Source organism: Typopeltis vanoorti, chromosome 6, assembly GCF_054136105.1.
Source record: "Typopeltis vanoorti isolate ZY-2024b chromosome 6, IOZ_Tvanoo_1.0, whole genome shotgun sequence".
NCBI classification, from domain to species: Eukaryota; Metazoa; Arthropoda; class Arachnida; order Uropygi; family Thelyphonidae; genus Typopeltis; species Typopeltis vanoorti.
The window spans coordinates 9,230,565-9,256,341 of NC_143554.1; the positions used below are offsets into that span (position 1 = coordinate 9,230,565).

The window sequence follows — 25,777 nt, forward strand, 5'->3', positions numbered from 1 at the left end:
AATTTATGTTATTCTGTATGCACTAATTCATTAGAAATAAGGAATTAGGATGATGATTTTTTTTTTTTTTTTTTATGTTGAGCCCATATGCAAGTGGTTGGTTGATCAACTTATAGTACATTAATGCCACTACCATATATCGGTAGTGGACTAGGAAAGGTGCAATTTGTTTACATTTGATTTAAAAGACTGTATATTGTATTCCTTGGGAAATACATCAGGGGGAAGACTGTTCCACAGTACAGCAGTCACAGAGATGAAGGAAGAGGAAAAGAAACTTTTGTGGGTTTCAAGGTGCACTATGAAGGGATGCTGAGCAGCAGCTACATGTGTTCCAATGAGCTTAGTACTATTATAAGTGGAGGAATCATTGATGCTATTTCAGATGAACATTTCCCATGGAAATATTTGTAGCATATACATATTGTAGAAACCAAACGTCTGTGCGAAAGTGGGTGCAGTGAGTTGGTAAGAGATGGGTCATTAATAAGTCTAATTGCTCTCCTCTGTATTGAGTCAAGCATTTTGAGGGAGCTTTTATGGGCCCAACCCCATATGTGAGAGCAGCATTCAATAGCTGTCATTATTATTTGACACCTACAGGGAGTCTAAAGACTCATCGAGTGAGAGTATGCCAACAGCATCGAACGATTGGTTCCCTTCCAACTACTAACCATACTCAAACTTGCTTAACTTTTTGCGTGAGCCTTTAGTAGCAGAGGTTCTACTAATCAACCAACCTTTGCTGGTTAAGCTGGGCAGATTTGTGATTTATATAAGGTTAACAGCTGTTCAGGGGTGAATTAATGTCTTGAGCTAAAGAGAAATCCTAGTTTTTTAGAAACTGAGGATGCATTGGTTGTGATGTGTTTATGCTAGGAGAGATTTGATGTCAGGGTACTTCCAAGAAGAGAAATCTCAAATTGTCTGGAAATTTGGATGTTGTCAAAAATGATGTTGGTAAAAAACTGTTCTTTTTTTTATGAGAAATAAGACAGAACTGGGTTTTATTAGCATTGAAATTGACAAGGTTATCTGAACCCCATTGAAGGATGGCTTGAAGATCAGAATTGAGGGCAGTGGTAGTTGATGTTCTGTAGGTTGAGGTGAGTTGTGTAAAGTAAGGTTTATCAAATGACATCTGCAAAATTATGGATTGGGTTGGAGGTCAACTGAAGTAGGCCATTGATATACATACATATAGCAGGAAGAGGGTTGGTGAGAGGACAGAACTTGTGGAACCCTGGCATTAGTTGAATGGTGAGAAAATAAGGAACTATCCACCATCGCACAGTGTGCATCCAGACAGACAGTTGGATTGCCAGCTTTCTGCTAGATCCGGTCAAAAACTTTGGAAATATCGAGTGCAACCACTTGAGATTTGCCAAACTTCTCCATGGCTTCTGTCCAGAGATGGGTGACTTTATGTGAACAAATCTCCTGTTGATCGGCAGTAACAGAATCCATACTGGCAGTCAATTATTAGACAAGTGCCTTCAAGGTAATGCAGGAATTGTGAATTGATGATATTTTCCATTACTTTAGACAGGACTGAGGTGAACGAGATAGAGCAGTAGTTGGACAGCACTGACTTGTTGCCCTTCTTGGGAATGGGTTGAATATATGTTAATTTCCAGGCTGTGGGATAGATGTATTATTTTAAAAGTGAAGGATTTGTATTATGTCGTTCAGGGTAAATGAACCCAAGGTAATTCAAAGCTACTTCTTTAGGTTGCAATGTGTGACTTTGTTAATTGTTGATAGCTTTCATATTAACTATATTTTTTAAGAAAGTTTAAGGAAAAAAGTTGCAGATAGCAAAAATGATCTGTTCCTGACTAACCTTAGAAATACACATTTTGTTTAAACATTCATAACTACTAAGAATATCCTGATTGTTTTGCTGATTGCTAAATATTTTTATATTCTTACATCACCAAATTTATTAGAATAGTTCTTTCTTTCTTTTTTTTTTTTTTTTTTTTTAGAGTCAATACAAGTTTGTGTGTGAATCCATATTAAAGGTTTACAATAGTAAGTAATTAATTGCTTTGGTGTAATTTTTCTTAATTTCATTTTCTTCAAATATGCATACATCTAATTGTAACTTAACAGGTGCACAAGCAATGGACCTTTTATATATTTGCAAAGTAATTACAGAAACAATAAAATCAGTTTTCCCACAATAATCAGGATTTTTATCCACAAGTATTAATCCACTGCGACATGCAGTTCAAATATATTAAGAATGCTGGAATCACTATGATGAAGTTTCAGTCATTTCAAACTCTTTTCCTTTCTTACATTTTTTTACAGTGGTATATCAGATGAAATATATGCAAAAGGGATGCTTGGAAAGTATTTTTAACAATGACCAACAGCAGCAAGACATGGAACACAACAAAAAAGCTCAATAACAACCCAAAAGGAAATAGAAAGAAGAGTTTGTAACATAAGCACAAAATAAATAAATTACATAAGATGCACTGAAATAAGGAAAAAAATCTGGAGTCCAAGATGTAGTAGAAGTTATCTATAACAAAAAGTGGACAAGATACATAGCATGTATTGTATGAAATAGATGGAGTTCAAGAACAGGCTGTTATACCAGATACATAAAAAGAAAGTGTAGTAGACCACTCAGGAGATGGAAGGATCCTATATTAAAGTCAAATTGAGAGAAATGGAAGAAATTGGCAGAGGGTAGAGAAAGTTGGTATCTTTGCGACCTGCAGTCACATTGAGAAACCAAGACAGGACATGGATCCATCATGAGAAAGAAAGATGGTTTAACTGTGTTGGAATTAATTCTAAATCATGTATCTCTGAATAATATTTCCTAAATCTTAATATGTAGTGAAATATATGGATTACTTTAATTAAGAAAGAAACATGCGCCACAGTGAAAGAACTAAAAATAGTTATATCTATTAAAAATTTAAAAACATTTAAGAATGATAATACTTTGCATAATAGGTGTCAGCACAATGGCAAATTCAAATTGATAGATATGTCCAAATCAATTTCTTAACTACACTTCCCATAATTCTCACATCTTATATTAGAGTAAGCCGAACCCTAGAAATAACCCACTTTGTGATCTGGCTCAAATTATCTATCATTCTCCACTTATGATAACTATTCCAACCTTTTCTTAACCAGCTCTCCTAAATGTACTATACATGTCAACTGTCTCCTCTTATTTCATTTGCCATCTTCCACCCCCATCCAATTTCTATATAGAACACTCAGAGACTCAAAGGTGTCACAAAACCTACAAACCAACTCATGTATTTGCTGTTAAGCCCCATGGCCTAGACCAGTGTTTCTCAAAGTGTGGTATGCGTACACCCGAGGGTACGCGAAAAGTCGTTAGGGGGTACGTGGCAATTTTCGGCTGTGCATAATTAAAGGAGTCATTATATTTTTTAACAAACAGTGCAATTAGAGACAACATAAAATGGCACTAACTAATGAATCACATCCCCTCTCCAACAGAAACAGCTATATATAGACCAAGCAAAACCATATGTTGCCAGTGGAACATATGGTTTTGCTCGACACCACCCCGTCGTTAACGTCTTAAAACTAAGAAATATATAGCGAATGTGTTTCAGATATTATGGAATTAGTAGGTTGAAGGGAATTAGCATTTCAACTCGACTGTTGAAATGCTAATTTGTCTTTTTTTCATGTGATCTTTTGTTAATACCGCACCAATCACATGCGGTTCTTTGCTGCTCTACGTATCTCAAGTCTTGTAAATTACTGATAATTTTTGCTTGAAATAATGGAAAGAAAGATGACGCTATTTGGGTAGATGACTTTGATGATGCACACAAAGAAACTGTTCTCGATGCCAAAAGTAGTGATAGCGAGTAAGAGCTTCTTAGTAAGTCGCACCATTTTCAGAAAACTTTAGTTTCCGAAAATCTCGGTACATATCTCGCAACACGATTTTTTAGCTTTAATTTTGAGAAAAAAGTTAGAGTTATATTCGAGTAAATATGGTATTTTTTTTAGCTTTCAAATTCTTACATATGGATCATTGGTTAAAGATTGGATTTATAAACCCCCAAAAGTGAGCAATATAGCAAATGCAAGTAGCTAAGCAACAAGAAAACATTGATATTGCATCTGGATCAAATGAAATTGATAAGAGTCTGTCGTTTGACATCTCTAGAGAACCAACTAGGAAGAGGATGAAAACTCTTCATAAGTATGATATGAATTACTTGAAATGTGGATTTTCATGGATGGGAAATGAAGAGGAACCTATTCCAAATTTTGTTCTATTAAAAATAAATCATATTTTTTGTTTATATGAACATATAATTTCAAATAAAATAGATTTTTAATTTATATTTAAATTAATTTGTTTTTAATTAATTAGAGGGTACTTGGTAATAATGAAAATTTAAGAAGGGGTACGTGGATATCTGAAGTTTGAGAAACAATGGCCAAGACATATGAGATACATTTTTAAGGAAATTAAATAGCATTCAAAAATAAATTTCATTACAGAAAAATAATCAAATAGCACCTGCTTTTCCCAGAGACGTTAATCATCATTCAAATAGTTATCTTTTACTATTTATAGTAAACCATCACACACTGGTACTCCAAATTTTTGGAGTACATCATCTAGTACTCCAAAAATACTACTGCATAAGCTAGCATTGTTTGTTCAGATACATTACTATTAAATTAACATGTTCGCTGCCAACTACGAGTATACTTGTAGTTGGTATATGAGCCTCACAAGCCAACTACGAATATACTTGTATGTCGATTACCACCGGCAACGAGATTACTCATACTGACCTTGAAGAAGTGAAAGTGCTTGGCGTGCGGTAACAAACTATGCCCGAGAAGCATGGCAGCGAACGTGTTAAGTGACAAAAATAAAAAATGACACTGGACTCTCAGAACAGATCCAACTATGCTATTTGTGCTAAAAGTTCTAGTTTTGCAAAAATTCTCCTTTATATGATACTGAATTTATTTTTTCTCTCTCTCTCTCTGACATCAATAAATACTGAACAAGAGCTGCTTCCTTCTCTTTTCTTTAATGCTTAATATAAATTGAAGAAATTTTACTGAACAAGAGCTGCTTCCTTCTCTTTTGTTTAATGCTTAATATAAATTCAAGAAATTACAGCAACACACTGAGAACAGACTTTTACATACATCCATGCTTCATATGGAATTCAAATCTACAACTTTCTGTGATAAACACACCATGGTTTTTACCAAAATAAGCTATATAGGCAGGCACAGATGAAGCTAAAAACAGTTTTAAGGATGTTGAGATATCTAAAATATACAGCCTTAAAAGGATTAAAAATAAATAGTATCAGAAAAGCAAAATGACTTTACCAAATGTTGGAAGAGCTATTTTGTCATCTATGTTCAACTTATCAAAAGAATTACTCTTAAAATAAGATCACAGTGTGGATAAATATTAGAAAATTATGCCATTGTCTGTAAATGAAGAAAGGCATCTAATGGCTATGACTGGAAACAATGGAATGGAAGATTCTTACATATTTCCAAACCTGAAAGAAAACAACTAAGGCGATAAGAAAAACAACCTAACAAAGTCATGAATGTTATGTTACTGAACACAAAGGTGGAAAGATTGTATTGTTAAATATCTATGTTAAAATGATTTATCTGTTATTAACCTTCAAAAAAATTAGAGCAAAACACACATTTTGATAATAAAGATTGCACATTCTTGATTTTGTTTCATCTTTTTAATTTTGGATCTTATTCGAATTCTAGATAGGAAATGTTTAAGAAAACTATACCCCTAACTCCAGTTAAATTTTATATCCAATTATAGTGCTTTCTTTGAATGGACAACAGAAACTTAACAGCATAGTTAAAAAAAAAACAAAGCTTTTGGTAATATAGTAGTCCCTTTTATGGTGATAGCATGCTCTGCAAGTTCTGATTGCACTGGCTCATGGAACTTCACATAGTCCAAATGTTCATCATGATGCGACTGTAGATCTTCCCCTTTTTGCGACATACAATAATCCACACTGACAAGGAATTTGATATACTCCAGGGTGGTCTAAAGGCAGACATTTATTTTTAGTGGAGCCTAGAAAAGTAGTTATCTTGTTAATAGGACAGAAGGCCACTTTTAGGCCGACAGATCTAAGTAGTTCGGCTATACCTTCTGAGATGCCTTTAACATAAGGGAATGGTGATACAACAGACCACCAATGTATCATTGTTTTGATGAGATGCAGACGACAAGAAAACTATAATTATTATCTTGTCAACACATATGATTCAGTAACTGTTAGTAAGGAAGGAGGATTTGTGATTTATTTCTTGGGAGAGCAACAATTCAGTGGAGCAAAGAATGTGCTCAATGTACTAAAGTCTTAATAGTGCCAGATTTTTGACAATTATGGTGTGAAAGAGGATGAATGTAAAGTCCAGTATGTGTTTTATTTCTGAATACTCAGAAGTGAAGGCTACCATCTGGTTGATCAATATGATTTTGCCACTGATTCACTCCTCTAATTTTTCTCAGAGCCCTCATATCTGTGGTCTGTCTTTCATGAAGTGCTTTATTTCTAACCCAACTCTCAGATAAGTAACTTAAAACTGGTTTGAACATGGTTTTGTATACTGCTAATTTGGTGTTTTGGCTAATTTCTCTTTTATTCCATATAAATGTATTTAGCTGCTAACCACTGTACCAGCTTAACTTGCCATCCTAACTAAAAACTGTGCCTAAATAGCTGAAATATTTTACTTGTTCTATAGGATCTCCATTTGGAATGCAGCTGAAGTTATCTATACTCCTGCCTATTTTCATAGTTTTGGTCTTTTTATGGCCGATTTTCATACCAAATTTGTTACAGCTGTTATTCAATTTAGTTGATTAATCCTGGAGACTTGCACTAGATATGTTTAGGAGTACATCATCTGCATAAAGCAAAGAACTAAGTTTGACATCTCCAATAATTTCTTGGGAGAGCAACAATTATCCAATTCTAATATCAGGCTTGATCTACAAAACTTAACTACAGATCTTTGTCATATTCCCACGATTTATTAACTATTTGTCTTAAAGTGAAAATCTGATCTTGACAACCTCTATTTGGTCTGAACCCACCTTATTCTTCTCCAAGTTTCTCTTCCACAATCTTTCTTAACCTATTTTCAAGTATGCTTGCATAAATCTTACCTTCATAGAGAAATTTCTCTGTAATTCTCACATTGTTTTATTCCTTTTTTTTTTTTTTTTTTATAAATGGGTATTATGAAAGCTCTACTTTAATCATTGAGAATTCGACCAGGCCCTCTGAATTATGCAGTGTAGCCAATGGAAAACTTTTATACCTCCATACTTAAGCATTTCTGGTAAAATATCATCTACTCCAGCTGCCTTTCCACATTTCAAGTTTTTGATGGCTTTTTCTGCCTCAGGTATGTACTCCTCTTGAAAATTTTCTAGTATGGTTCTGTCACTGTTGGCTTGTTCAACTGGACTTTTTTACAGTACTCTTTTCTCCATTGAAAAGAAAAAGTATGCTTTCTTCTTTTCCAGGACTGCTTCTTTAACTTCTTGTGTCTACTATAGTGTTCTTATTTTTCAATCATTGCACACCACAACTTCAAGAACTAGCTGAATCAATGTCTTCTTCAGGGTTTGCCACTGAGACTTCAAGGTTTGGTTCTTGTTTTCAATTTGTTTCATTTTTTCTTCAATAATATTTGCATAGTTGATTGAGTCTACAATTTACTTGTAAAAGCTGCTCAACTTTAATTTGTAAAAACTTTGTTACATACTGTTTTCTTTTCAATGTGATATCCATTTTTATCCTGCTTAGTACTAAGTAATGAACACTCCCAGTTTCAAATCCTCTATACATGCTTGTATCCTGAATAAGCATGAAGATGTCAATTATCAACAATGAGATAGTCAATGGGACTTTTATTTCTTGTGTCTTCTCTCCATGTGAACATCTTTTTGTTGAAACATGGTGTTAGTAATGACTAGTCCGTTCCTGAGCAGAGTCCAGTAAATACTTACCATTATTATTAGCTTTGCCCTTTTCTCCAAATATTTTCTATATGCTTGGTGGGATTCACTTCCTGCTCTACTGTTCAGATCTCCACACCTTTTCCATTTTCTTTATGTCAGCTGCCTATTCTAATGACTCAAAAAATTACTCCACTTCTTCCTTGGAAGAACAACCCTCTTGTCAGACCATAGGCACAAATAAGTTTCATTGTCCATTTTTGCCCACATACTCTACTTGAAACTGCCCACCAATCAACAACAAGTTTATCATCATGTTTGGTATTGAATACTATCACTACGCCTTCCTTTCCTTGATCATTATTGCCTGAAATAATCCTACACTTATTTAGTAAGATTTCACCTGTTTTATTCTTCTTTGTCTCAGTAATATCCATGTGATACTTTTCCAATTCTGCAATTCAATTTCCTTTCCATTAACACTACTCATATTGATGGTTACTATCTTCAGTTCTTCTGATGTTGGGTTTATTCTTCTTCTAGATGTTGAGTTGAAGCTTGTTCCAGTAGTTGACTTTTCACTGTTCACCCTGGTTCCCTGGTATATGGAAGTGCAGTATCCCAAGAGAGAGAGAGATAGTCACTAGTGGCATGCTATATTTGAGCCATTGTTGTTAATTTTGTATATCAATATTAGGGTGGATTTAACTGGTGATATGCAGTTGTTTGCAGATTATGTGGAATTGGGGAGAGCAATGTAAAATCAAGCAGCTGTTTTGGCCCTATAAGGAGGGACTTTAACAGATTATATGAATAGGCAGGTAAGTGGAAATGTCAGCTCGATGTTATAAAGAATAAGATTTTGAAATTTGGTAAGCAAAGCATGCACTGTGGGGAAACTGTGAAGAAGGTAGAGTAGATGAGAGTTTAGAAAGTGGTAGTGGACAAGGACTTGAAATTCAGGGGCCACATTACGATGCGAAGTTATCATGTTGGATAATGGTAATGATGCAGAGAACACTTTTGGTGAGCAAAAATAAAGAGGTTTTGTCCCATTGTATAAGGCCTTGATCAGACCTCATATGGATTATTGTGCATAGACTTGGTTACTGATATGTTAGAAAGTGTCCAGAGAATATTTCCAAAGGTGGTAACTGGTCTTTGGAATGTGGAGTATGAAGACAGATTAAAAAAAATGTAATTTGCAAATCATATTCCCTCCTCCTATTCTTCTTGAATAGGAGGAGGGGAGGGGATATGATCGAGACAAATGAGAAATATTTCATCTAGTAGGAGGCGGGGTGGGGGAATAGAACAAAAAGCTATCCTTGGAAACTATATAAGGAGAATGTAAGCAAAGGAGTGAAGAGATTGTTCTTTGCATGGTGAGTGATTAGTGCATGGAATGCATTGTCTGAATGAGCTGTGAATCGGTGTAGAGGTACAGTTGGATGAGCTTTGTGTGAGATAGTGTGTACCTCCCATGATGAGTCTCTGACCCCTGATGTTAATAATAGTAAAATCTAAACCTTTTTTAGGATGACGTGACATGTAGTTTCTATTTGTAATATGTTAAAATCATGTTGATGTATTGCTATTTGCATTGGTTTATGCAAGTAGTGTAGCTAGGTATGGCAAACTCAGTGAACATTTGTTTAGTTGCATTCAAGAAATTTTAAGACAGCCTAAGGAAAAGGAATATTGATATCAAAATTAATATCATTTAATTTTCTCTCTAAATTTAGCCTAGCTGTTATAAAAGGGTTGCTCCATTACCAAAAGCTTTGCTTTTTGATCTAGCATTAATTTATCTAGTATCTAGCCGGCCTGGCTGGCCGAGTAGTTATCTGCTCTCCAGCCAAAAGGCTGCGAGTTCAAATCCTGCTGTGGGCATTGATGTTTATGATGGTCTGTGGAAAAACGTGGTAAAACATTGTATGTTCTGTGTGTGTTAGGGAATGATGCATTTTTGATTATCAGTATCTAAAACCAACATATAATAACTGTGATAATTACATAAAAGGAAATACAAATAGTTCATATTAATTAGTTATTTCTTTATGGAATATTTGTAGGTGGAATAGTAAAACCTATTACAGAAGACAAAAGGTGAACAAACAAGATGAAGATCAAAAGGGGAGAGAGAAAAAACACCTTTACTGTTAGTTTTGGTTATCCAACAAATCCGTCCAAGCCCGTCTTGCCAATATTAGCATTATCAGAATGGATCACTTTGAGATTTTCTTTTATAGTGTTTTGATTTAATCACTTATTGAAATGTCAAATGATTGTAGTTTTCATTCCAATTACTTCATACTGTACAGTTATGGACTGGATTTAAAGCAGTCATGAGCATATATATATATTATAAATGTTTTGGTGAAAATCATTACATACACACACACTTATTTTATCTATCCCACTTCGTCTGATGGATAAAATTTTGAATGAGTGCAATAAAAATAAATATGCATTCTCTCATTCATTTGAATGCCATCAACTTTGCTCATGGAAAGAACCTATAATGAATCCATGCTCTTTGTTTTGACAATTTTAACTAAAACATATTCTCTCTCTCACACACATGCAAATGTATATTTTTAACTATTTCTTCATTTTATCATTCTACTTCAATTAGGTTTGTGAAGAGTAAGGAATGAAATGAAGTGATTTCTTTTGTGATGAGAAAACATTTAGTGTACACTCTACCTTGACAAATCCATGCAGAGTAACCCTTGATATCACTTCATAGGGCACTGACCGATCACAATGATGTATTTATCCATTTCACTCTTCAAAATTCTTATCTTCCCCATTACAGGAAACCATTCAGACTCCACATTAGATGTTGGGATAAGAGAAAGAAAGTCTATGCAATTTGCTCCAAACTTGGATGAAAAACCGTGAACTTTCAGCAATAATAATAAAATAGCTAAATGCATTAATTTTATGTTTAATCTAACAGGTATGCTAGAAAGGTTGGCCTGGAATTTTTGTCCAAAGCAACTAGCAGAAGGAACTCAATATATTAGTTCCTTACTTTTGTTGTCTTTATTATGGATGACAAAAGTCACTTCTGGGAGTTGGACAAAATCTTTCAGATGGGGAGGGAGGTTCACTGGGAAAACACTAAAGCGTTACATAAAAGTTGTATTTTTAATAGACATATAAAGAAATTTAAGCTTTCATCAGAATTTAAATAAGAATGACCACCTCAAACTTATCAAGTTTCAGGAAGCAATCTTGTGGGATACTGCTATAGGCCAGGAAATGTTTAGGCAAATTAGGCATAATGATAACTCAATTTGGTAAGTGCAAATCAAGTTATTATCAGGGAACTTTAACTATATCAACTACAGCAATATAAATTGGTCAGAGGTGGAAGCATGCAATACTAAGGGAACTGAATTTTTGTATTTCTTGAGGGAAAACTGTCTTAAGCATCATGTGGTGTAGGGAACACGAAGATCAAGAGTTTTAGATTTGGTCAAAGCATCAGACAATCTGATGCTTTGACCAAGATGTCACACTTGCCCACAGTTGGTGAGAGTGACCATGTAGTTATGACTTAGAAGATGAATAGGCATGTAGAACTATTAAGGCAGAAGGGATTTATGTGGAGTTATAAGCCAGGCACAGGCTTAGAAACCAACTTGCAGCTGTAAACTGGATGAAAGAAATTGAAGAGAAGAGAAAAAATTAAACAGGTATGGAAGGCATATAAAGAGAAAGAGAGGTGGAGAACAGTTGCATGAGAAATATAGGGCTCAGGCTAGGAAAGTAACTTGTATTTTAAAGAACAAAAATTAGAATATGAGAGGAGATTAGTGTATGGCAAATCACCGAGCATCAGAGTGAATACAGCATTCTGTTGATGCCTAGTGGCAAGTTGGTTGAAGAAAGATTGGACAGATTACCTTGCTGGATGGAAATTGGACTTGGTTCACCACAATGCAGATGACCTAGTTGAGGTATGTAATGATTGCTTTATTAGCACAATCCATCACAGTACAGCAGGCTTTATTCATAAAAGGATGTATTTCAAATACTGAGTACACTAAATGTCAGAAAGACAGGAATTAGATGGAATTTCATATGTTTCAAGGGAGTATGTTGTGGAACTGACTGTGCCATTAACTTGACTGTCTAATGAGAGGTTTGCAGCAGGACAAGTTCCCAGAGAGTGGAAAAAGAGTAGGATAGAACCATTACATAAAGTTGGTAATAAAATGGAGATATCAAACTATACACTTGTTTGTGTTTCTTCTGTACCCTGTTATTGTTATTATTTTATTTTATTTTTGATTTTGCAAAAGCATTTGACAGGTGTGATGTGATAAGTTGTTTTTTAAGTTGCAACATATTGGTTTAGATAGGTTAGTGGATTGGGCTTTCTGATAGATATCGGATAGTTGTATATGGGAGAGTAGTAGTAGTATGAAGGATTAGGAAGGTCATAAGTGGAGTTCCATAGGTTAACTAAACTGGGATTGACCATTACTGTTCAATCTTCATGGTAATGATATTGTCACGGGACTACAGGGAGATAATCAACTATTTGCAGATGATGTGAAGCTTAGAAGAGTTATTAGCAGTGGTGAGCTATAATGGGCTCACGTGAGCCCCTTGTTCTTCTTGTTTACTTTTTTTTTTTTAAAAAAAATGTTTTTTGGAAACATATTAAGCGACAAACACATACGGTAACCTAACAAAAATTAGCCTATTTGGCAGTGTATAGATTATTTTGAATTATTGTTTCAACTCCTCTATAACGAATGCGCTCAAGTTAGAAAATAAAACAAGCGCATGTGCTATCTTTACCTTTCTGGTAGCCAATTGTATGGTAAAACCAGTAGCCAATCAAATGTTTTATAAAAGATTTTATTCTTATATTTTGAAAGTTAAAAAATGTTTTTCTTATGTAAGATAAATTAACACAGTTGATTGTGTGCAAATATTTTTTGTTTAGATCATGAAATATTTGTTTAAAAATGATAGCCTTTAGAGGTTGATTGTTCTCTCATACTTTTTGATTGGAATTTGTACACAAGCTGTTTTTATGTGAAATACGGCTTTTTTTTTTTTCTTAACGATGCGAGCCCTTTGTTAAAATTTCCATGGCTCACCACTGGTTATTAGTAATAGATGTAAGGGTAAGAATTAAGAGTATTACTCTTCAAGAGAATTCAAATAAACTGGAAAGATGGGCAAATGAATAGAAATGTTAGTTTAATCCTAAATGTAATTTGGGATCCACACATGAGATGCTTCATACTCACTTAGTGGAGTTATACTGGTAAAGTAAAGAAGCAAGGAATCTGAGGTGATTATAAATAGAAATTTAGATGGCATATGCAAAGACTGAATCTGAGGTGATTATAAATAGAAATTTAGATGGCATATGCAAAGACTGTGATGGAACTGCTGCAATATTATTCAGAGAGACGTACAGGGATTCATGGAGGGAGACCATGTACCAGCTATCATAGTTCTTGAATTCATTCATACTGCTTGCACACAACATCCAATGGTAATCGACTCCAATCACATAGCACTGGGAGAAAAATTTAGATCTCACTTTCTTAGCAGTATTCATTCTCAGCTTCCAAGGATCCCTCTTGTCCTTTCTCCACCCTCCATAAAATAAAAAATTCCATCAACTGAAATCCTGTATGATCCTTTCAGAAGTTTGTAAGTCTCAATCATATTACCTCTCTTTCTCCTGTTTGTTGGTATCTGCAGCCTACAAATTTTCAATGTCTTCATAATCAGTATTCCACATTCCTGATAATATAATTTTTAATATTCTCCTTTGCACTCTCTCTCTACTGTATTAACTTAAATTTGGCAGTCACATCCCCTGTATACCACTTCTTGATAACTGACTGACTAATGGCTGTCAGTCAGCCATCCTTTTATCCAAACCCACATTCTCCAATTTATGCAGCAGTCTTCCATGCTGAATTCTGTCAAAAGCCTTAGCAAAATCCAAAAGTATCATGGTGTATCCATTCTGCTTGTTTAGCTCAATAGTAACATTATTATAGAATTTAAGCAAGAAAAACATGACCTTCTCTTAAGACGTTCATTGCCAATCACGTGATGCGAGTTCTCACCGGTCAGCCGATCACGCGTTATCGCGTGGACGTCGCTAACTAAATAAAAAAATATAAAAAATTTGCCCACCACATGGAATTCCAATTTTCAGCTTGGCAATGAACGTGTTAATCAATCCATGCTGTTCATTGCAAAGTAGAGATTCTCTGTCAACCTATTTCTGAATGCAAGCCCTAACCAACTTTTCCAAAATCTCCACCATCACTCCTGAGATACTGATTGGTCAATTGAATATAACTGTCTTTGCACCACCCTTGTGCAATGGGATTACCATACTTTCTTTCCCCTCCTGCAGAATCTTCCTTGTTCTGAGACTCAAATTACATAGCCTGGTTAAAGGAATAGTCAGTTCAGCTGAACACTCTTTTAGCACCTATGCTGATATCCCGTCAGTCCCTATTGCTGAATTCTTATTCAGTTTGTCCAACAGCTCTAATACCTCCTCCTCATACACCTCAGTTTCTTCATCCAGTGAAAAGGTTGCAGTGAGCTCAATGTTGCATACACCAAGTTGATAGCTTTTAGCAAAATAGGCACTCATTAGTTGAATAACTAATGAGTGCCTATTTTCTGCATTCAGCAGTTATTCTTTCATATTTATTCTATCTTTCACTTGTAGCATATCGACAGAATTCTTTGGAATTATCTTGCAGAGCCAGTTTCTTTTCATGCTTTCTGTACAACAGTTGCAATTCTTCTGGCCTGCTGCTTATAATTTTCATAATGGACATCATCCTTATGCACACAGTATTCCTTTCACATTATTCTTTTTCTTATGAATCTCTTGCTTGATAAGATTACGCATCTATTTAACTCCTACCCTATTTATTCTGCAAACTCTCAGGACACATTCCGATATTGCATGATTTAGGTATTTTTTATAATGCTTCCTATGCACTGTTGATATTCTTCTCATCCATCGCACTGAACTTGGTAAACTCCTCAGTTGGTCATAATTTTTTTGTTTTGCAGTTTTTGCATGCAACCTTTCCTGAATGGAACATTCATTAACTTAGCCACTTCCTAAGTAAGTATCACATGATCACTGTCACCAACCGGAGGCAAAATAGTTACATCTTTAACCGAAACACCCTCTGACACTATAATCAAATCTAACACTCTTTGACCTCGAGTTCTTTCTGTCACACGCTACTTGAGATAGTTGTCTCGTAACAGCTTAACAAATTCAGTTTCATTCTTCTCATGAGATTTTACTGCTACCCAATCAATGTTTGGATAATTAAAGCCCCCCCCCTCCATAATGATTACTTTTTTTGCACCCATTGTCTTCATTTGGTGATGCATTCTTCATCACTAGCAACCAATCCACCAGGTCTATAACAACACCCCACTATGTATTTGATCTTGTTAGATTCCACCTCAAGCCAGATGGCTTCAAACTCACTGCCACATGAAAATCTATATTGAGGCCATTGACCACAAGAGATAAAAGTGTAGTGATCCCATTGTATAAGGCTTTGATCAAGATGGCATTTAGATTTCTGTGCTCAGATCTGGTCACTGGAATTTGAAAGATGCCTTAACCTTGCAGAGATGAATAACAAAAATGATATCAGGACTGTACAATGCTGAGTTTTGTAAAAGAAGATGATGGGTAGGTATGATTGAGACATTTAAGCTGTTAAGGGATCAACACCAGGGAGATTTTTCATATGGTATAATGAGGGAAGAAACAAAGACAAGAGGGCCATCCCTGGATGTTGCAAAAGAAATTAGTACAAGGATAAGAAGTAAGTTTTTTGCAGAGAGAGAAGTAGTAGGAGCATGGAATGCATTGCCTGAGAGGATGATGAAAGTGCAAACAGTGGATGAGTTTAAGGAGCAGCATGATATTTTGTACTGACCTCCCACTTCTGACTCCATTGAGGTGAAGTAATAATAACTTAAAAGTATACTTTAAGTTCTTTGCTACAGGATGCAACTGAACTTATATATATAGGTCAATGACACTCTACAGATACTGTAGTTATGGAACAGATACTTGAGTTATTGCATAAAAAGAAAAAAAAAAGGTTAACTTTTGAAAATAAGTATATGAGTAAAATAACACGGACAGAAATAAAAGCTAACAAGGAGAATTAGAATTAAACTACTATATTCCAATAATTAAATTCAGACTTGGCAAATGATATTACATAGAAGAAAGACATCAAATTCTGCAAAAGCCACAATTTAACTATAGTAATATACTATTTGAACGGTCAAAAAGAAGATACACATGAACTGTGCAAGGCAACATGCATCTGTATCAATTAGACTATATACTCATCCAAAAAAATATTGAAACAGGTGAAACTATGTAAATGTTATCCTGGTGCAGATGTGAACACTGATCGCATAACAGTTATAATGACAAGTAAATTATGGTTGAACAAATCACATAAATAAACCTTACAAAAATGGAATATAACAAAAATGAAAAATCATCAAAATGGCTGTAAGACTTTAGAGAAGAAACAGACTAATAAATCCTCCAAAGCTACATGGAAACAAAATCAACTTAAAAAGAATTTGAGAAAGAGAAATAAACAAAGCTGTAGGAAAATATTTTGGAAAAGAAGAAAATATGAATTATGAGTCATGACTCACTAGAAAAATGTTAGAGCAAATGACACAAATAAGAAGCCCCCCCCCCAAAAAAAAATACTAGGGGTATAGAAAATACAGATACAATGGAAACAACAAAGCCAAGAAAGCAGAAGAATGGATTGGAAAGAATGGGAGGAGCTCTTAGAGACATAATCCCAAAAGTGAGAACAGTATTCAATCGAAATTTAAGATTTCTACAGAGTTCTGTTTTGCTTCAGGCATTACTTTATCTTTGTCCAGCTGTTAAGATGGACAAAGGTAAAGTAATGCCTTAAGCAAAATAGAATACCTAATTTTTTGGATGCTGAGGAGGCAACATTTGTAATGTTTATATGAAGAGATTTGAGGTTAGAGTTTTGTGGTGTAAATATTGTCAAATGAGACTGAGAGGTGCAGGGTACAGTCATAAGCAAAAGCAAACTCATATCGCATTTGCAGTTCAACTGGAGAAGGTCACTGATATGCAGTAAGTGAGGAAGAAAGTAGGTGAAAGAACAGAGCATTGTGGGACACATGCATTAGTTCCAAAGTCAGACAATATCTGGCTAGCCTGGTTGGCCAATTAGTTAGCGTAATAGCTTTCCACCATCAGACTAAGTTTGAATCCTGCCCATACGTATTATGTCTTCAGGTGGGAGATGAATTTCGTCACCTGGCATGAGACCCTCCCCAGCTTATTGGAACCTTGAAGTGGCTTGGAAAAAAAATTCATGTTTGGTCTCTAGAGCAGGGTTGCTAGATTATGTAAAAAAAATTTTTAAATACAAAAAAATAAAATTAATGAAAACAGATAAAAAAAACTTTAGCCCATCCATGTTACTACTGTTCTAAAGATACTGATGTACTTCACATATCCAATGCATTCTTTTTGATAGATTTCTCCAGAATGTCCTGTCTCTCCAACATAACAAACATTGCTATCACAATAGATTTTATTAACTCCTGATCTCTTCATACGTCAATGTGTTATCCAGTGGAAATAAAACCTCCAACAGAATGTACTAAAAGCTTACAACCTTTTGTGGAAGTCACACAAAAAAAATTATATAATTGAAGCTTACTCAACCTTCCTATCAGCCGATGTGGATAAAATAGTGAGACCAAATTGCACTTCTTATCCATGTTATTCAATGGGTGTTACAGAATCGTATCCAGATTTAGCTGGACATCTATAGACATCATGGCCGGTTGGGGGGGGGCTTAATAGGTCTCTGTATCAAATTAAATAAAATGCTACAGAAATATCAAGAGGAATTACATGAGATTCCCAGTATTTTCATTCATTTGCCCAAAGGTGGGTAACTTAAGCAAGAGATCCCTTATTGTCAACAGTAGCAGTTGCTTATTAGTTGAGAAGATTCAAGGTACATAAAAGTGAAGTATTAATGGTTTTCTGCATTACTGAGAAAAAACTGAAGGAGTGAATTTGGAAAGTTAAATTAAATAGAAGTATTATTTTGGTGATTTGCCAATTGACTACATGGTTTTTGTTGAGGGTGCAAAAAACTAGTCCAAATTTACACACTTGATTTTTTTCTCCACATATCTGAATATATATTCTTTGATAGATTTCTCCAGAACGTACTGTTCTTTTGTAACAAACACTGCAATAGATTTTAACTCCTGATTTCTTCATAGGCTGATGCATTGTTCAGTGGCGATATTTTGTATATAATTCTATATGTTTTTTCTATATTTGCCATAATGTCAACTTTGGGAACATGTTTAGGAGATACTGCAAAAATTGGACATTTTGGCTAGTATACTTTTCTGCATATGTGAGAAAGCATATAAAAAATTATTAATTTTATTTTTCTACTGGCAGAATTATCACAAATACAGAAAAACTTATATAGAATTCTTAAAGATTCAGTAGGCATCATACACATAAGAAACAGGCAATTTTAATCCATTCTAAACCACCTCTAGAAATATCTCCACTGTTGAATACAATGCTTCGAAAAAGATCTTTAAAAAAATGACAGTATCCTAATTTTAAAAGCAAAGGAAATACTATAGTTATTTGAGATTCAAATAAACACAAACAATTTAAATAAGAGATCTGTTAACTGGCCCAAAGAGTGAACGAGTAAATTACTGCAAGACAACCAGTTATTCCATGTATCTATGGTGCTCCAAAAATCCACAAAGTGAAATTGGTCTCATTCATGTTATGTTCATCCCTTCAGCTTAGACAGCCTTTTAAAAATGAAGAAAACTAATTTTTTTATTATTGTTGCATTCTTTTTTATTACATATTTAAGTATATTAGGTTTAAGTATTAAGCCATTTTTTTGGGACCTCTCTTATGTGGTGAGAAGCAAGCAAATTACATATGCTAGTACATTTGAGGCAATTTGGTGTGAGATCATGGTCAGCAGGACAAAATATACAATTGACATTAAATTGCATGATAACCACAGTAATTAACTTTAATGAAATGAAAGTACAGTAGGTATTTCATACTGCAAACAACAATATATCATCAGCGTATCACTGATGTACTGCCATTTTCATGCAGGACATAATGAAAGTACAAGTATTTCATACTGAAAATAACAGTACATCATCAGCACAGTACAGATATTTCATACTGCTGTACTGCCATTTTCAGTATGAAATATCTGTACTTTCATTTCATTAAAGTTAATTACCAGTTAAGATAAAAAGCCAAATGGCTAGTTTTCTGGCACCTTAATATAGAAAATAAGAAAATAATTTATCTTAACTAAAATATAATTACACCTTTATGGCATTCGTATAGTGAAGGTATGCAAGTTCTTTTCACTAAGCTTTGATATCTTCTAGGTCTACCTACTCACTGATGAGACCTCAAAAAAGGTTGAACCCGGTCTGGGTAGTGACCTCTCCTCATAATGTAATGACAGTATTACATCTCCTAGGAGCTGTGTTTTACATTATGAGAAAATATCAAGAATAGTGAGGGAGCTTGCTCCACCTTTACTTCGAATTGCCTTCACTGATAGTTTTTCGGCATGAAACTTATAGATCATAGTTATCGATCTTTAGTTTTGCTTACTGGTTATAAAACAACAAAGGATGTTTATCCCCTTATTTTCTAAAGTTAACTACTGTCATTATCATGTAATTTGTTTATAGTCATGCCACTGGCACCTTTAGAGATTAAAATATACAGTTGGTTGCTGCTATAGATCAAGGGATGTGAAGGATGATACAGATAGTATCCATTGGAAAATAAGTTCAACGAATAGAGGTTAGGTAATTATTTTGGGAGATTTCAGGATTGGAAGGAAGAAAGGACACATGGGAAGAAGGAAATGGAATTCATTTAGTCACTAATGGATGATTATCTAAAGCAGCATGTGATGAAAAGTACTAGGGGATTGAGAATGCAAGATCTAGTAAATGCATCAGAGAATTTGTAATAACGAACGTCACATTGCCACCAATTGGTGAGAGTGGTCATATGGTCTTGACCTAGAAGGTAGTGAAATGTGTGGTATTTTCAGTTAAGAGGGAGGTATATGTAGAATTGCAAGGCTGGTAAGTATGACAAACTGCTAAGAGCAATACTATGAGAAACTGCAGTAGCTGGATGTTGACAGTGCCAGGGAGATGGTAAAAGGACTATTCGAGGTAAGTAATAGCAGACTGCATACCTCGAGTTAGAAGGAGAAATCAAGTGGGAGTTAAATGGATGAATACCATTATTAAGCAGGAGGTACAAAAAAAAGAAAAATTTGTGGTGGAAAATAATCACCAGCAGGCACATGAGCAGTACAAAGCACATGCCAAAAAGGTGACCACTAAGGTAATTAAAGCAAAATCAGAGTATGAGAGGAAATTAGCAGCAGGCCAAAGGTAATCCCAAAGAGTTCTTTTGGTATGTTGCAAATAAAAGGAAAATTGATCATGGGAGAATAATTTTAATGAATGCCGATGGTAGGGAGGTAACTGAAGCAGATGAAATAGTTGAATTACTAAGTGAACACTTTTTAAGTGTATATCATCTAGCATCTAGGTGGAGATAAGTTGCAGTAACAAGAGAGGCCAAGGCCAAAACAGAGGTAGATGAAGTGGAGATGCATAGGATATTACAGAACCTTGATACGAATACAGTTCTGGGATTAGTTGGTATACCAACTTGAGTTTCATAAGAAGGTACTAAGGAATTGGCAGTGCCTTTGACTACATTGTTTAAGTCTCAGCTCTAGGTTAGTCCGAAGAGGATTATCATAAAGGACTTGAAGCCTCCTTTATGCAACGGAATTGTTTTTCCCCAAAATAGGGGGAAAAACAATCCCATTGCATAAAGGAGGCTTCAAGACCAAGGTAGCAAATTACCAACTGATCAGCAGTCGTGGTCAGGGTACTGGAGAAGTTGGTTAAGAGCAAAATACAGGAATGGAATGCTATATATGGGGAGAACAACATGGCTTTGTGAAGGATAGAGCATACCTCAACTGAGTTGGATAAAAGGAATCAGTTTTTATAGTGATACTGCTGAACAAAGGCTTTGACAGGATACTGCATGGAATTCTATATGGGGAGAACAACATGGCTTTGTGAAGGATAGAGCATACCTCAACTGAGTTGGATAAAAGGAATCAGTTTTTATAGTGATACTGCTGAACAAAGGCTTTGACAGGATACTGCATGGAATTCTAATCAATAAACTGCAGCATATGGGGATAGATATAAAATCTTGAAGTGGATAAGAGGGCAGAGATAGCAGACAGTTTATTCAAGAGTAAAGTCCAGTAAGCATATAACTAGTGGCACGCCAGAGCGGTCTGTTCTTGGGCCAATACTGTTGTTTACCAATGATGCAAAATTGGGTAGAGCAAATAGTCAAATAATGATAATGTTAAAATTTTGCAGGATTTAAGAGATTGGCAGCATGGGCAAAGGATAATGGATATCAGTTTAATGTGGCAAAGTGTAAGGGTATGCATTTTGGGATAAAAAAGATTACCAGCCAGGTACCATATTGATGGAACTGTACTCCAGGTAATCAATGAAGCTAGGGATTTTGGGGTGTTAGTGGACAGAGTTGAAATTCAGAGGGTATATTGCAAAAGTGGCTAAAACAGTTCATCAGATTACTTGGTTACTGAAAAACATCCTGACAGCAGAGATAAGCAGGTTATTGGACTTGAGAACCCATCTTGACTGCTATGCAGAGATCTTGTTACCTGGGATCTTGGAGATGAGGAGGCAATGGAGAGGATCCAGAGGAAAGTCACCAAGATGGGGACAGGTCTATGGAATGCACCTTATGTGGATTGGTTGAAGATTTGCGAGTTATAAAAACTGGTTGATGTGATTGAGACATACGAATTGCTTAAGTGTTTTTACAGGATCAGTACACAGGAAAATTTTCAGGACAGATCTAGGGACCATTCTTTGAAATTATACAAGAGCGTGGTTGGCAAAGATGAGGGGACTAAATTTTTTTTGCTTGGAGAGTGGTGAATGGGTGGATAAGTTGCCAGTCTGTTAGGCACCAGGACTGATAAGAGCTCAAAGCAAAGATGATAAATATTGCACAAACGTTGGATAGTGTTTGGAATAATCTTTAGTCCTTCACTGCATGGTACCTCATGGCAACTGCATGGAGTTGCCCACATAATAATAAAAGTTTTTACATGTCACTAAGATTAATGTAAAATTAGAATCAAACATTAAAAATATACAGTATATACATTTTTTTTCTTTTATACCAGTAAATTTAGCTATGCAGACAATGTAACTTCAGATTGCTGTGATTTGCTTAGAACAGTGTACTACAGTTTAAAATGCTTATAAAATTCTGTTTTGTTTTAATGAATTTTACTTAGTTAATAAAAATAACCAATACTCATCACTTAAATGTAATTTATGTTTACATAGGATATGATGTCAATTTCAACAATTCCACAGCAAGTCAATTTTAATAGTTGCCATCGTAAACTCAGCAGACAATCATTCATTCGGCAACAACTTCAAAGATATATGAAGCAAGATAGGTTTTTTTCAAATCTTTAAGCAGCTTACATTAATATTCAATGTCTTTATTGGATACAAAAAAAAGAATTTCATACCAGAACAAAATTTGAACATGGTGACAATATGTGGTTTTCAATATTCTTTTGTAAGTTTACATTTGAAACCAACAGTTTAATTTAATGGTTCCCCCATCACATGGGCTCTTTCCATGTCGCAAAAAAAGTGCCACTCTCCAAATAAACCAGTATTATTTTTTTGGTTGGTCAGGTTAAAATTTTTCTGTTCTTATACTTGCACAAGAGGTGTCCTGAAAATAATTCATCCCCCCCACCACCACCACCCGGAAAAAAAAATGAGAAACTTCTCTGTCAAATGGTTTATCAAAACTCTTTGAAAAGCACGAAATGCTACTGTGTTGTGTTTTACAGTCACTGATAACACAAAGTGTTTCTGATTTTAAACAATCATTTTCTTTTAAATAACAAAAAAAGACCAACAGGACACTATTATCACATTTATTCACACCAAGACAGATAATATGACACGAGACTGAACTGGGATAAAGAGTGGAAAGGTGGATTGACAAATAACATTTTCAATTCTGTCTTGACCTGTATCAAGATACTATTTTATGAGTCACACTCATGTTCAAACTCGCCACTATTATAAGTTTTGCTGCTACTGCAATTTCTACTGTTTGACATGAGAATTTTAGTATTTTATTGTTCATATCGACTATTTTCTTGACTATATATGAGCTATATATAATGCTCAATGAACATATTTTATCACTTGAGTTATCAAATTGCTATGCCCTTCCTGAGCATGAAATTGAGTTAACTGTAAACAGAGAAATGAAATTAGAGCTCCTCTGATTAGACATTTGGCACTTTAACATACCTTCTACATATTATAATTAACACAAAACATATTTGGATTATGAGACCACAGGTTTAATACACACATATGTACAAATTCGTTGACGAGGTTTGCTAGCAAAACTGACTAGCTTTGTCATGACTAAACGGTGAAAAAAAAACTAATAAATGCAAAAAAAAAAAAAAAACAGAAGAATATAGGAACGGTTTACAACGGTTAGACAACAAAATTGGAAGGCACCACGTGACATGGTATACATGAAGCGAGATACTTCAGTCATTATTATAAATAAGCGTTACATAGATTTTGGCGTACTGTAGTTCCGCTAAACTTAATGAGTTAATATTTTTCCATATATCCTTTAATATTATTCCTTGGTTCCTATTAAGGTTGTTTCCTATTCGTAGGACCACTGCAGCTTCTTTAAATATTCGACATCTGCTATCTTCCTCCAAATATGGCATTGAGCTGTTATCCCAATCTATAGCGTGGTTTGAAGTTAAGTGATGCACCAAACCCGAGGTGTCTGTTCTGTTATGATTAACGTCTCCGACATGTTCCTTCTGTCTAATTTCTGAGCTTCTTGAAGTTTGGCCTATGTAGGATAGTCCACACGCACAAGGTATGCTGTAAACACCTGCATATTTGAAAAAAGGTACTGTCTTTAGGGGGATCTTAAAAACTGTCTAGTGGTAGCGGTTGGTTTAAACACCACTCTGATGTTATAAGGCTTTAAAATTCTAGCTTTTTTATTGGAGACTAAACCAACATAGGGTACGACAATGGTTGATATGTACTGAGTTGCTATGTTGCTGGAGGTTGTTTTTATAGAGCATTTTATTGATTAAGTTTAGAGGATACCCATTTTGAGATAGAAATTTGGAGATGTGGGAAAGTTCTGTACGTACGTCTTCTTCGTCTGTGACTATGTTGTAGGCTCTGTTTCGTAGCATATGGATGCTGCTGCATTTTTGTGTATGATGATGATTTGAAGAATAATGGAGATACCGTCCAGTATCTGTGGGTTTCTTATATATAGTAAGTTTAATATCTTCATTCTCTAGTCTTTTGACAAGTATATCGAAAAAAGGTAATTGATGATTGCTTTATAACTCTAAAGTAAATTTGATTTTGTCATGAAGAGTTGATTTTTTTCTAAGAACTCATGTAAGCTTTCTACTTTTTCTCTCCAGATAATAAATACATCATCAACGTATTCATTATATGACTTATTAACCAGACTGTTGGTTTTGGAGTAATGTTAGCTAGAATATCATTTTCTAATTTCTCCATAAATAAGTCTGCACATGGTGGTGGTGACAGGGGACTGCCATTGGCTAGGCCTTCTAATTAAGACAGTGAGTGAAAAGTTGTATGATATCATTAGGAAAGAGTTCTTTTATAATGTCTATGACTTCTTCGACTGGTACATTTGTAAACAAGGATACAACATTAAGACTTACCATTTGTCTGTCTTGGAAAGCTTAATGTTCTTAAGTTTCTCCACAAAGTGTTGAGAGTTCCTTATGTAAGACTGATTGTCTAATTTTTCCTTTTAATAAGTTGGCGAGGTGTTTGGCTAGTAGATATGTGGGGAAGAATCTGCCATCTACAATAGGACAGAGTGGAACATCATCTTTATGTACTTTGGGTGCACCGTAAAGGCGAGATGTTATGGGATGCAAAGATTTTAATTTTCTTTTTAACTCCTGAGGCCAACCATTTATATTGCGAATCAGAAGATTGGTTTCTTTATGGTTATTCATGGTTGGATCTTTATTTAATATTTTCTACATGGACCGATCAGATAGTAAACTATTGATCTTACTAATATAATCTTTGGTGTTCAAAATGACTGTGGAGTTACCTTTGTCTGCTCTTATTATGTCCTTGTTTCTTCTTAAGTTCCAAATTGCCTTTTTATCTGAAGGGTAATATTTTGTTTTGGTGGTGTAGCTGTCGAAAGGATAATTGTACTTTGGAATCTTATATCATTAACTATTGTCTCTGTGAGTGGATGAAAACCTTTCTCAATACCACATATGATGTACATTTTTGGGATGTGGCTAGGAGCAATGGAAAAGTTAAAACCGTTTTTAAAAATTTGGGATTCTTGTTTAGAAAGGCTGTAATCTGATAGGTTGAAAATCACTTTCAGTCATCCGGGAGACTGTTACTAGAATTGCATTT

The 25,777-nt window shown here is 34.8% G+C and overlaps 1 protein-coding gene across 8 annotated transcripts in view; it reads left to right on the forward strand.

Moving 5' to 3' along the window:
• The window catches only part of LOC150105272 (tyrosine-protein phosphatase non-receptor type 4-like), a 238,981-nt gene extending 228,594 nt beyond the window's left edge, over positions 1-10,387 (forward strand). For all 8 annotated transcript variants that reach the window (XR_016548432.1, XM_090394050.1, XM_090394053.1 and 5 more), the window contains 2 exons: positions 1,989-2,034; positions 10,087-10,387. Coding sequence is in view for 7 of the 8 variants with exons in the window: in XM_090394050.1 (XP_090250176.1) it covers positions 1,989-2,034; positions 10,087-10,124 (84 nt within the window). In the remaining variant the exon portion in view is untranslated. The remainder of the gene's footprint in view (positions 1-1,988; positions 2,035-10,086) is intronic.
• The last annotated feature ends 15,390 nt before the right edge of the window (positions 10,388-25,777 follow it).